The sequence below is a fragment of the Bacillus rossius genome, chromosome 5 (assembly GCF_032445375.1).
Source record: "Bacillus rossius redtenbacheri isolate Brsri chromosome 5, Brsri_v3, whole genome shotgun sequence".
Lineage (NCBI taxonomy): Eukaryota > Metazoa > Arthropoda > Insecta > Phasmatodea > Bacillidae > Bacillus > Bacillus rossius.
Genome location: NC_086333.1, coordinates 1,287,680 through 1,302,492, shown reverse-complemented (window position 1 = coordinate 1,302,492; position 14,813 = coordinate 1,287,680). Strand labels below are relative to the sequence as shown.

Sequence of the window (14,813 nt, the reverse complement as noted above, 5' to 3'; positions counted from 1 at the left end):
AGGCTGCCGGCCTCTGTGAGCTCCAGAAGGATACTCCCGCTCTCACCGTGTTCGACCCCCCTCCCCTGCCAACCCTCCCGCGGTAACGTGTGATTTTCGCGGGAAACTGTCCCGGCCAGGTTCGGGACAAGGCGCAAGGTGAAACATAATTTTGGAAAATATAAAATAATAAAAAATGAAAATAAAGTCTAATATGGTCCTGTGGGGAAAATACATAAATACACTTTTGTAGTTCGGCGGAGAGATATGCCACACCCAGCTGATCTCCTCCGCCGAAGTCACCCTAATTGCATGGTGTTCGCCCCGTTGCACTTTCTACACTGCAGTGCGCGCCCGAGCGCGTTCGGTGCACACAATTTCGTGAGGCATTGATGAGGCATAGCTGTCTATGCGACATAGAGGAGCATTGGCGGTAGGCGTCAAATTGACAACTTATGCACTTAAAAAGTGCACGCATAAAATATATTATGTCTGCAAATAGAAACCGAGATACACAATAATTTATAAAATTATAAATGGAAAAGCGTATACTGGCGCACGCTGCTCAGTGGTAATTCGCAATGAGCTTCAACAATTAGTTATGAGTAACATGTCAGATGGCGCTGCTAAACCAAGCGAACACTGCACTCTAACGTCATTATGTAGGTACTACTTGAAAAATTCAGATTCGATTAAAATCCGGATCGGACCATGTTTGACCAAACTACAGTAACAACATGAATTCCATCAAAAAAAATTTGACACTTTTCCGCATACAACTAACTCGACTTCCACGTATACCCAGATACTTTACTACACGGAAATGTGTCGAACCGGAATAGTCACTATTCCGGGTCGGCACAAGTCCGTGTCAACTTGTAAGATTTAAATCTTGTATGGAATAGTGACAATTCAGATTAGACACAAATCCGTTTTTTGCCATTGTTTAGGTGGAATCAACGACCTAGGTCGTTGGGTGGAATAGTCACTATTCTTTTCGACACAAATCCGCGTCTTCATCTTCACAATTTTAGCTCTGAAAACTTGGTGACCCTGGAAACAACCAAGTTTTGAATTAAATAGCGTTTTCGGCGACGGTTCGTTTGTAAATATTGTGTAGGTACTAGTAATCAGTGATTTTAAATTATATAGGTATTTGATACACAAACGTCGAATCTCAAATACTATTTATTTATGGTCGTCCTCTAAAAATATTTTAATAATTTTGGAAATTATTAACGTTCAGAATTATTACATCCAGTTAAGATAGTTTGCAGTTGCACAGTCGTGACTTGAGGCTAAGTAAAATATTTCTCAATTTGACACGAAAATTGTTTGCTTTGAGTTTACTTACATTGCTGTGCAAGCTACTATTATTACCAGTGTTTCATCTTGTCTTTGTATGAAATGCCACAGTTTGCAATTGTTCCTTATTGCGTACCAATCCAGTTGTATTTTAAACTAAAATATAAAAATACAGAAAGGAATTGGTTGTGTTTGAGATGCAAAGTTGTATAATTACAAAATACCATATACCGTACCATTTTGAAAATATGTATCAAACTTTGAGGAACATTTTTTTCTAAAAGCAGTCATTTTTCTCGGGAGCAATTTCACGTTGTAACATATCCAATTGTATTTTAATGTATGTTGCACATTGACACGCCAGTGTACACTTGAGGGAAGCTGTATGCATTGAGCTTGATATATGCACGAGGTGATGTGTAGCAGCAACAGAATTCATGTTGTAGATGAAAATGTGGATTTTAGGTTATCCTTCATCTCACAGTAATGCTTGCCACGTGGAGGCGATATGGCTACTCAGCCATGCTCGTGAATGTGTGTGTGGTGTGTGGCCTCAGGGCAGGAGGAATGTCGGTGCACTTGGATCCCCAGGAGGTGCTGTGCCACCTGCAGCAACTGGGCTTCAGCGATGTCAGCCCGAAGCAGCTGGCAGAGTTCATGAGAGGTACATTTACATTCTTACCTTCTTTCCTGCTCATGTCTGTATAGGTAATGAGACACCACTCAAAAAACAGTAAATACCCGAAAATGGATTTATTGAGTTCTTGTTTTCTCTTTATTAATCATTCTGTGGAATTGCATTCCAATATTTCTAGTTCACATGTAATTAACCATTTTAATGTTCTGAATTACATATCAAGTTTATCCTTTGATCCTGGCAATAATAAATACTTGTGGTATAACAATGAATAATAATGGTAGGTTGAATCCTTTCTAATATTATGAATGTGAGTTTGTTTGTTAAGATTTCACGCGGAAACTACTCAACCCATCATCGTGAAATTTTGTGCTCATATTTTCAAGGGTACTGTATAGTAAAGGACATAGGACACGTTTTATAAATTTAAATAATATATATATATTTTTTTGAAGGGCAAAAAAATTGATATTGTTATGTATGATCGTCCGACTAATAGTTTGAGTAAGTTAAATGAAATTTAACGCCATCTGGCTTTTCAATAAGTAAATTAAATAATTCACCAATCTAATACTGTAATACCAGCAGTCAATTCACTATTCAATTTTATTTTTGGTAAATATGTACAGTCGCGGTAGATGCCAAAAAAAAATGCTAAAAATCTGAAAATACTTTTATTCTGTGCCCTTTCACTTCCTCTTTTCAAATCAACCGGCGGAGGTAAGAAATTCCAAATACTTTAGGAGATATCGAATTTTTTAATTTCATCATATGTAGAGTCGCGGTAGATGCCAAAAAAAATGCTAAAAATCCGAAAATACTTTTATTCTGTGCTCTTTCACTTCCTCTTTTCAAATCAACCGGCGGAGGTAAGAAATTCCAAATACTTTAGGAGATATCAAATTTTTTAATTTCATCATATGTAGAGTCGCGGTAGATGCCAAAAAAAATGCTAAAAATCTGAAAATACTTTTATTCTGTGCTCTTTCACTTCCTCTTTTCAAATCAACCGGCGGAGGTAAGAAATTCCAAATACTTTAGGAGATATCGAATTTTTTAATTTTCATCACAATACCTGCGTGTTATGCGGCGATGATCATTGTTTCTTGTCATAGATAATAAGGTTTCTTGTTTACGAGTATCATGTTTCTTATTGGACAATTTTGTCACGTGATTGTTCCGTGATTGGTCAGTATTCAAATGAACCAATACGTGATTATTTATTCCGTGATTGGTCAGTATTCAAATGAACCAATACGTGATTATTTATTCATTTATTGTTCAATACGATGTTTAATTAATCGGTCAACTTCTGCCGTGAACGACTACATAATTTCCTTATAGTGGCAAAGGAAATGTACCCGCCTCCAACTTAGGTGAGTTTTTAACGTTTCTAATTTTAAAGTATTATTTTTTTATTTGGATATTGTTGCGCAAGTATTAAGTAAAAAAAATTACGTGAGTTGTTAATGTTCATCATTTGTCCGGGTTTTGTTAGGTCAGGTCAGTTACATTATAAATAATTTAAAACTAAAGAACCATTAAATTAAATTCACATTATTTTTAATGTCCGCTTTTTGAAAGTATTTATAATGTAACTGACCTGACCTAATCGACCATTTTATTTATTACGCATTCACTAACACACGTCAAAATAAAAAATGGCGACGTTCGAAGGGTTAAACGGGCGTTGTATTGCTAAATTAAAAAATTCGATATCTTATAAAGTATTTGGAATTTCTTATCTCCGCCGGTTGATTTGAAAAGAGGGAAGTGAAATAGCATAGAATAAAAGTATTTTCGGATTGTTAGCATTTTTTTCCTCATGAATACGCAGGTATTGTGATGAAAATTAAAAAATTCGATATCTCCGAAAGTAGTTGGAATTTCTTACCTCCGCCGGTTGATTTGAAAAGAGGAAGTGAAAGAGCACAGAATAAAAGTATTTTCAGATGTTTAGCATTTTTTTGGCATCTACCGCGACTCTACATATGATGAAATTAAAAAATTCGATATCTCCTAAAGTATTTGGAATTTCTTACCTCCGCCGGTTGATTTGAAAAGAGGAAGTGAAAGAGCACAGAATAAAAGTATTTTCAGATTTTTAGCATTTTTTTTGGCATCTACCGCGACTCTACATATGATGAAATTAAAAAATTTGATATCTCCTAAAGTATTTGGAATTTCTTATCTCCGCCGGTTGATTTGAAAAGAGGAAGTGAAAGAGCACAGAATAAAAGTGTTTTCGGATTTTTAGCATTTTTTTTGGCATCTACCGCGACTCTACATATGATGAAATTAAAAAATTCGATATCTCCTAAAGTATTTGGAATTTCTTACCTCCGCCGGTTGATTTGAAAAGAGGAAGTGAAAGAGCACAGAATAAAAGTGTTTTCGGATTTTTAGCATTTTTTTTGGCATCTACCGCGACTTTACATATTTACCTTATTTTTCTGTAACCGCCAAGATTCTTAAACTTTTTTAATTTTTGAGGTTAGGTGTCTGTTTATTTTCTTCGGTGATGGTTGTTTGGACATTGATGCTGAAGGTTATATGTTACTTTTAAGAGAATTTTGTAATTTAGTAGAAAATGATGATCTTATTACCCAGGTTTTCCCGGACTTGTAACAAAAATTGAATAGTGATCAGTGGTTGTGCGCAAGAGCAATATTGGCGCCAAAAGATTATATCGTTAATAAAATCAACACTTCTATTTTAAAAGAGGTGCAAGGGGAAATGGAGTATTTGTCAATAGATACAATCATCACTTGAACTTTCGGGTGTACCCTCGCACAAACTTCAAATGAAACTAAATGTAAAAGTAGTGCTTATGCAAAATCTAGATTTATCCTCGACTATGTAATGGAACAAGGCTTCGGATCATACATTGGGACAGAATATACTTGGTGACACCATTTTTATAGTTGTCGGTAAAGGGGAAAGTGTTATCATACCTCAAATTCCAATTATCCCCACTGATCTACAGTTCCAATTCAAAAGAGTTCAGTTTCCCGTCAGGCTTAGTTTTGCTGTTATCATCAACAAAGCGCAAGGGCAAACATGGCAGGTAGCAGGGGTGCATTTGGTAAAGCCGTGCTTTTTCCCCATGGCCAACTATATGTAGCCTGTTCGCGTGTGTCCAATGCCCGAAATCTACACATGTTTGCACCGGACAGAAAAACTGACAGAAAAACTTATAACATAGTACCTATACAGAAGTATCCTAGAATAATACTCTGATTTAAGCTCTATTAAAGAAAAATTAATTTATTATACATTAATACTTCGAACTTTTTAAAATGTTATTATTTAAAATCAATTTTTTTTGTAATAGTGAAACATATTTCAATAAAGCATGTTTTCAATTTTTTAAGCTAAATTGTATGTTAGAATTTTTAAATACTGATGATCCCAGTCACGCAATAAAAAAAAAACAATTACCATATTATTTTATTTTCTTTGCAATGATCTTTGATACATTTTAAGGATATCAACACGAGCGAAGCCGCTGGTAAAAGCTAGTGCAAAAAAATTAAATAAAAAAATTAATATACAATAAATTTAAAACAGACTAAAAAGTATGAAATAATTTGTTCTAGTCCCCCACAGATTTATAACCTCATACAGATTCCTAATCCCATTACATATTGTCCTGAAAATTTGTGATTGTGATATTTAATTGCTATAAAATACTTGAAAATTAAAAACAAAAAAAAATGGAGTGCATGCAGCAGTAAGGAGTTCAGAAGTAGATGTCGTTGAGAAAACTTACACATCAGTTCACATCATTTGCAGTGCATTAAAATGTTAATGATCTAGGTGAACTATTCATATTCTGTTGCATGTGCCCCACTTTTTGTTTTGTTTTAAATTTTACAAGTATTTTCATAGCTATTAAAAATTCAAAATCACAAATTTTTAGGAGAAAGTGTAATTGGGTTAGGAATCTGTATGGGTTTATAATACTATATAGGACAAAGAGAAATTATTTTATACTTTTTAGTCCATTTTAGAAAGTGATATTTTAATTTTTTATTTAATTGTTATTTTCTGTTATTTAGTCTTGTGGAATTTTGCAATCATTTTTTTTTAACATCTTGATGAAATTATGACAGAGACAGTTAGAAAATTTCAGGGTTGAATTCATTTACACTTCCCCTGATAATATATTATATAGAAAATTGTTATATGTACCTGGGTAATTGTTCCCTATCATGTATCCAAGTTTATTCCTTTATCCTGATGGCATGATCCTGTATGATTGATCCTGTGGTACATGATGCTTGCTGTTTTGTTAATTTATTATGTCAAAAGATCCTTACATAACAAAAATATTACAATACAAACAATTTTAAGAAGTAAATAAAATTCATTTTCAGTTTATTATTTGATCTAATGATACGGTCATTATTCATTGTTACATCACAATTTTTGTTGTATCCAGGATCTTTCACTGTTCTAAATTAAAACAGCAAGCATCATGTACCACAGGATCAATGTATTCAGGATCATGCCATTAGGATCAAGGGAATGATTTGGATACACGATACAAAACTTTGACCAACAAATTTGTACCATACAGACAAACAAACATACTAACGGACAGACAAGAAAGCGAGTTAATATTGCATTGGCATCCAGTTCTGTGCTATGTTTAAAGTTTCAAGAGACTAGTTCATTCAGAATTAGATTTTTATCTATTTAAAAAATTGTACCGAACAGATAACATGTTTTAAGAAACTGAGTAACTGAAAATATGTTAAAATAATTTCACAAGACATGACATAATTTGTTTGTATTAAGATATTTTTATTATGTCCAGCATCTTTTGATGTACTAAATTAAGTCAGCAATCATCATGTATCAATACTAGTGGTGTGTGGGATCCCGACTTTCTGGAAAAACTTTGGGAGGGCGTAACTGTTTTCCCCGTTGGGAGGAATAATATAATTTGAGCTTCTATTAACAACAGTTGGCCATTTGACCTACAACAAAATAACAGACAACAAATTTAAAGTTTGTGAAAAATGGCATATGTGTAAAACTGAAACTATTTAAAAATTCCACTTCCGATAAAAATAATCCAGAGACAATATTGTGATTATTGTCAAAACTAAAAATAAACTGGCAATGAAAGGCCTGAATTGCAGCGCTAAACAAGACATTATTTTAATAGTATACCCCTATACCGCTTTATCATTTCCAGTGCATAATAACACACATTTGAATTTTATATCTCTATTAATTATTGTGTTTACTTGAATTAAAATTGTAATATCTAACATCTTGTTTGATTTAAAAAATCAAGAAAAAAATAAACGAAAATCGACTGCTGTGTTTTACCCACGGGTCATTCCACGCCAAATCATCCAGCAAAAAAATTATTTGAAACCCACCCGTCTCAGAATTTGATGAAACTTGGTGTACTTTATCTATGAGTCATTTTATGAACACACATAAATTTTTATAACATTTAGTCTAACCATTTCTGAGCTACCGGCACTTAAATCTGGGCCTGCTTGTAGTAAAATGTGTATTTCCTGAAACCCCCCAGACTGACGGTTTTTCTAATTTTTTTTTCTCGTAATCACAATTATGCACTGATTTAGCTGAAAATTTTGTAGTCTACTAATAATTTAATGCAGATCCAGTTGATGTATTGCAATTAGTGTTTAATATCACCATCATAGTCAAAATTTACTTCAAAGTTAAGAAAAATAATTTTTTTTTGATAATTTTACAGGCAGTATAAAAATCCTCTACAACTTTTTTCTGTCACAAGATAACCTCACTAAACAATATACCATTGCAAAGAGGAGACAATTTTCTACAAGATGGTGGGAAAAAAAATTAGTGGGCTTTTGAGTTTCAATTTATTTGATGAGGTACAACTAGGGATGGGGCGAATCCTGATTTCCTCGAATCCGAATCCTAACTCAAATCCTAGACTGGATTTGCCGAATCTCGAACCCAAACCCGAATCTTTTAACAGATGATATCCACATATATAATGTAAGTGAGATGTATTCTGCTTGCACTAAAATTCTCTTGACTTTATTACATGTAGTTTGGTACATTTCTGGTATAAGTGTATATAAAGACAAAAATTTTTTCTTGAGAAATTTCAGTTTTAGTACAGATTAGAGGTTAGGATTTTTTTCTATAAATAAGCTAGAGGTCTGCGAGCCTAAGAATTTTACTTCGAGCCGAGCTCGAGCTTTTGTGGTACAGTTACACTTTTGGGAAATTATTTTTTCTTAAACTTAGTATAATGTTTGAATAAAGTATTAAAATGAAGTGGGCTTATTAATTTTGGGTAACTATTTACAGTGTGTGTTTACATTTTGCACTGCTAGAAAAAAAAATCATTTTTTTCCATTGAATCTTACCTGTTTCCATTGGTTCATTAGTAACTGATATAATCCAACTAACATTACCACGTATATGTTTGTGTAAATGTAACATATCTTTGGAAAAATTTCATCCTTGTCAATTTTTCTGGAGTCCTTACTGAGCTTCAACAAACTTAGCACCAAAAATCATGTTGTTTGAAAAGTACATTCACATTGTTTCAACATTTCCACTTTTCCTCACAATAATTCTGAGATTGTCACAGAGTATTAAATTCTGTTCTTTAATCTATCATGCAGAACAATAATTCGTTCTGCACGTTCAGGAGTTAAATTAGGTGTACAATTGGAGATGAGATGGTGTTTCCAGCAGAAGAGAAGCTTCTCTCGCTGGCAACCTGCTTGGCTGGAATGCTTTAGTAAAATTGCTTAACCTCAAAATTAGTTTCATAAATATCTGTAACTGGTCATTAAAGTTTAATCAATTGAAAGTAATAAAAATAAAAGCATTTTACTTAATTCAATTTACACTTGCAAAAAAAAGATACACACAATAAACCTACATGGAAATTAAAGTCTTTTTCAATATCCTGAAGTCTGAAATATGTTTACTCATGTCATCAAATGTAGAGCTGTACTGAAGAAGCCGATTTTGCCAATATTTAGTTGAATCAGCATTTCTGCCGACTTCCGATACAGTACGCTTGTTAATTTTCGGCCGATATTACTGAAAAACGAAAGAGACTGCCATAACCTAAAAATCCACGAGTACCATTTTCACTTTTCGTAGTAGTACTGCATTCTTTCAGATAGCATTATTTCTTATCAACATGTGCCAACCGTACATATCAAAGTTTAACATCCTTTTTTTTTTCAACAATGTTCTTTAATTTAATATGTCATAAATAAATAATACATTACTATCTCGGTTGTTACGGTAACTTTAGTGTAAATATGGTAGCTATCATGCTTCTGTAGTAATTATGGTATTCTACAAAGAATCTTGTTCTTTTTATGGTAATTATCTTATTATAACTATTGGGTTTGTACTGCAGTTATGGTACATCATCCATATTTCTTCGTATGTTGTTGTTCATGTGTTTTTTCTTCATATTTACGTGCGCCATTATTTGAGACAGGAAGTTTCAGAAAAAAATTTAACGGACTTTATATCACACATTTAACGGCGTAAATGATGAGACCTCGGGCAATTTAAACGCTTTATAGTTTATACGTTAAAACCTACCATGCGAGACCTCGTAAGCGAGTTTAACTGTATTATTTTTTCCGTAAATAGTAAAAAACCGAATCCTTTGACGAATCCTATATCAGACCTGCCGAAGCTTCGAATCCCTAGTATTCGGCGGATATTGGATTCGGTCGCCCCATCCCTAGGTACAACCCACAACTTTTACAATTTTTTGGTACTTTGTAACTATAATTTCAAATTCAGTCCTAAAACATTTGCACAACTGCTACGTTTAATTTTTACACTTATATTTAACAAAACTTAACAATGAATAAATTATTTTAATAGGCTCACTTGTGTAATTCCCAAGAGAAATTTACAATTAAAATCTTAATACATACAACTTCACACCACTACATGTGTGATGACAGTACTAACAACAAGACCTGTGAATCAATCAGGAAGTTTCAAAGGCCTAGAAGTTACATTATTATATAGAACTTGAAATTTACATGACGATAATTCCATTTAAGGGTCAATCCATATCACTTCACCCAGGCTATGACACCCATCAACTCAGATTTTCTTGAAACTTTTTTTAACTGGACCACTCATCATGTTGCTGATCAACCTAATTTTTTTCGTTGTAGGATACATAGTTTCCAAGATAAAAATTTCCAAAGTTTTGGAAAATTGTATGTAAGCAACAGTTTCAAGACACCACTTTTCAAAACTGTGTTATGGAAAAAAGTTTGTAGCTCTATGTCTAACTTACATATCATTACGAAATTTTTTCCACATATGAATCAAAGTATTTAGATTTCAGTAAAAAATGTTTCATAAATCCTGCGTAACTCTTGACACACATTAAAATTTAATGTTCAATTAAGAAACAAATTTTTAAGTACAATTGCTTGGTTTTATTGAGTTGGTATTATTGTAGCTGGCATAGAAGATACCAAGTCAATTTTTTTTTAAATTGGACCTAAAAAAATGATCTACACGATTGTGAAAGAAAAATGATGGTAATTTGATGGCTTATATAGCTATTTTCACCTTAATTTATAATTTAACTCGTTCATTACAAAAATGAAAATACCTATTTTGAATTATTCATAGTTAATTATAAAATTGTTTTAATGATATAAGTTAAACATTTTTATCTGAAAGGAAGGCTATGTGTCCTGAGAAGGGAGATATTGGGAGATATAGTCCATTCCATGTAAGGTTTCCAGATTGTGACATTTCTCTTCTGAGAAAGAAGCCTAGGACAGTTCCATTGTGTTGATATTTAATCCCTACCAGCTTTCTTGAAAAACCAGGCCTTTACAAGCCTGTTTACAGACACTTTTCTCAGAAGAGAAATGTCTAAATCTAGAAACCTTACGTGGAATAGACTATAGTGTGTATGTAGATGAAAACAGCTGACATAGGGTTCAGCAATCTGAATGCAGCAGATGACTCAGCATGGCAGATACTGGCATGAGTCATACCCACTATCTAAAGAAAATGAGCTGATTCTTTATGACCCTCTTTCTTCGAGAGAAAGGGTTCAGCTGGAGTGGCAAGCCATTGCTCAGTTGTTTGCTAACCATCGTTGAGTGAAGGTGCTGCACTTTGCTGTGTTAAAAAATGTTTTAAGTTTATTAAAAAAGTGCTTGCAATATACCTGAGTAAAACTAGCTTTTAAAATGTCCCAAACTGAACAGCATATTGAACAGTGTAGTATAGGAAAAGTAAATAGAACAGAGTGTCACAAGAAGAGTTACACACATGTGGTTAATCTTATAAACATTGAGACAACAAGTGCTTCAGAAAAAGAACTTTTGGCTGTGAGGAGTGGGGTAAGTTGTGAACTTATACTTACTGTCTGTGAGCATCATAAAATATACTACCTGAAAAAATTTGAAACTTACCAGACAAGTAGTTTTGATCCTTTTAAGTGCCATAAGAAAAAAAATCAATGAAATTCCATTGCTTGTGAAATCAGTTTCTGGGCAAAAAATATGTGATGCATGTAGAGACAGAGTACAGAAACATCCATATTTTAAAAATGAATATGACCAAGAGGTGGATTCAGATAGTGACAGTAATCACAGTATTAGAAATTTACAAACATCAATTTCAAAAGAGGAGACATTAATACATCATTGGCAGAATTAGGAGAGTCTTCATTGAAACTTCATTCCATTTCATTGCACAGAAAACCTGCATACGCAAAAAGAAAAGTTGAGTCAGCATATTAAAAAGTAAAGTTAGCAGAGTTATGGGAACAGAATTGTCTCCATCTGTTAAGGACATCAAAAAACTGCCAAAATATATAGAACAAAAAGTATATGATATGGATGTGCTTGTAGGTTTACTTACAGCAAAACTAGGAACTCCTATCACGCGGCGAGAAAAGATACAACTTTTAACGCTTGCTCCTGCTTCATGGAGCAAGAAAAAAGTCATGGAACAGTTCACTGTGAGTGAGTATGCTGTTCGTCAAGCAAGAAACCTTCTGAAAGATAAAGGACTTATGGCTTTACCCGAGCCAAGAAAAGGAAAAACACTAGATAAACACACACTTTAAACGGTGACAAACTTTTACCAAAGTGACGAATATTCGCGAATCATGCCAGGCAAAAAGGACACTGTTAGTATGTCGAAAAATGTACATGCACAAAAGCGATTAATACTTATAAATTTAAGCGAACTGTATTCTGCTTTCAAATTTGAATATCCCAACATTAAAGTTGGTATTTCGAAATTCTGCATGTTGCGCCCAAAATGGTGTGTTAGCAGGGTCTTCTGGCACACATTCTGTTTGTGTTTGCACAATCCATCAAAATGTAATTCTTCTGCTTCATGCTTGTCATATAGAAGAAACATACCAGGATTTGATTGGTTATTTAGTGTGTTCTAAAGATATCAGAGACTGCATGCTACGACACTGCTCTCAATGCCCATCAAATGAAAACTTGAATAGTTTTCTACTTGAAAAATTTGAGGAGTGGGACCCTGAAGATGAAGTCTCATATAATTCATGGGTGTCGACAGACAGGACACAACAGGTGAAATTCACAGTGACATTTGATGAATATGTAACAACTTTGAGAAACTACAGATACTTGTGCCCCATGCATTTATAACTAAAGCCTAGGCAAATTTTTTAAAGAAATTTAAAGCGGAACTTGAACTGGATACAGCTGTAATTCTCCTAGACTTTAGTGAAAACTACACGTGTATCATTCAAGATGCAGCACAAGGGTATCACTGGACAAATGCTAGTTGTTCACTACACCCAGTTGTACTTTACACAAGTGTCCAACAATCAGAAGACATACTCATCTCAAGTATCTGCATCTTGTCTGATGATTTGGAGCATGATGTAGCATTTGTGTATGAAACGCAAAAAATAATCACTCAGTATATAAAAAAAATGTTTCCAATAGTAAAAAATGTACTTTACTTTAGTGATGGATGTGCTGCACAGTACAAAAACTGCAAAAACTTTCTCAATCTCTGCCACCACAGCCACGACTTTGCATTAACTGCTTCATGGGCATTTTTTGCTACTAGTCATGGCAAATCACCTTGTGACGGCATTGGTGGTACAGTTAAGCGGCTGGTTACCAAAGTTAGTCTTCAAGCATTTCCTAGTGATGTAATAGACTCCGCTGAAAAAGTGTTCAACTTCTGCAAGGAACGAATCCAAAACATAAAATTCTGGATGGTTAAAAAAGAGAAACTGTTAGAAACACGTCAGCAACTGAATGCAAGGTTCTCCACAGCAAAAACAATTCCAGGTACACACAACTTTCACCATTTCATACCTGTTTCTGAAAGATCGATTGCAACGAAGCGAATCAGTTTTGATGAAGAATTCAGCACTGTTTTCCATTTTACTGAAGAGCAGCTACCTGACACAGTCAAAATGACAAATATATCAACGAACTCATACATTGCATGTATTTATGACTCCTACTGGTTTTTCGGTTTAGTTCTTTCAAAACATGAAGAGGAAGGTGACGCAAAAGTGAAATTCATGCACCCTTATGGCCCTGCACCATCGTTTCACCGGCCTCCACAGAATGACATCTGTCACGTTCCTCTTTGCAACTCCATTGGTTCTGTTAGTACTCCCATCACCAAGGGTTCTGGAAGAGTGTACTACTTCTCTGAAAAGGAAGTTGATATCATACAACACCAATACAAGAAGTCACAACAGTTCGTCTATATTTGCAATTTTTCTCCTCTCATTGAAAAGAGCCAATTTTCCATTTTAAAGTTATTATCATATTACTTTTCTTGCCATAAACTTTATTAATTTCACAACAGTTTGTAAATTTAGTAGTCATTTACTATAAGAATTTTAAAGTTTCTGTAATGTATTGAAGTGTGAAGTTACTTCTCTTGTATTGTGATGCAATGTGTTTGTGTATGTGTTAAATTATAAGATGTAATTTAGAGTTGAAATAGCTATATAAGCCATCAAATTACCATCATTTTTCTTTCACAATCTTGTAGATCATTCTTTTAGGTCCAATTTAAAAAAAAATTGACTTGGAACCATCTATGCCAGCTACAATAATACCAACTCAATAAAACCAAGCAATTGTACTTAAATATTTGTTTCTTAATTGAACATTAAATTTTAATGTGTGTCAAGAGTTACACAGGATTTATGAAACATTTTATTCTGAAATCTACATACTTTGATTTATATGTGGAAAAAATTTCGTAATGATATCATTTGTAAGTTAGACATAGAGCTACAAACTTTTTTCTATAACACAGTTTTGAAAAGTGATGTCTTGAAACTGTTGCTTACATACAATTTTCCAAAACTTTGGAAATTTTTATCTCGGAATCTATGTATCCTACAGTGAAAAAAATTTAGGTTGTTCAGTAACTTGATGGGTGGTCCAGTTAAAAAAAGTTTTAAGAAAATCTGATATGGAATGACCCTTAATCATTATGTACAAGCATTGTAATGTTTGGTTGTAGATACACACGTGTATAAAATAATTAATTAGTAACTTTGTGATTGCTGAAACTCTTTTAGATTAAAAATAGTTCAAACATAATTATTCATTATAACCCACTCTTATTTTACAATTTTGAGGACTTTAGTGATTCCCACTTAACATCAATTTTCTTCTGCATGGAAAAATTGAGTGTGTAGAGTTGTCCTTGCATTGTTGTGGTTTCCGGAGGTTCAATCATACACAAGATGTATTCAGGGCACACATAACATTTGTCCATTTTTTCTGGCCAGAAAAATGTTTTACTAGGTCCATGAGGGTGCATGAATTGAATGTTATAATCTCCTTCCTCTTCATTTATCTCTTGAACTACACCAATGCAC

The 14,813-nt window shown here is 33.6% G+C and overlaps 1 protein-coding gene across 8 annotated transcripts in view; it reads left to right on the top strand.

Annotated features, from left to right (window-relative positions):
• The first annotated feature begins 933 nt into the window (after nucleotides 1-933).
• LOC134531546 (centriolar and ciliogenesis-associated protein hyls-1-like) overlaps nucleotides 934-14,813 on the top strand; it is a 65,835-nt gene continuing 51,955 nt past the window's right edge. Inside the window, exons 1-2 of one of the 8 annotated variants that reach the window (XM_063367231.1) lie at nucleotides 934-1,095; nucleotides 1,842-1,948. In XM_063367231.1, coding sequence (XP_063223301.1) covers nucleotides 1,852-1,948 — 97 coding nt within the window. In that variant the 5' untranslated portion in view covers nucleotides 934-1,095; nucleotides 1,842-1,851. Of the gene's footprint in view, nucleotides 1,949-14,813 lie in introns of all 8 variants that reach the window. The other 7 variants (XM_063367234.1, XM_063367230.1, XM_063367229.1 and 4 more) reach the window with 7 other exon arrangements.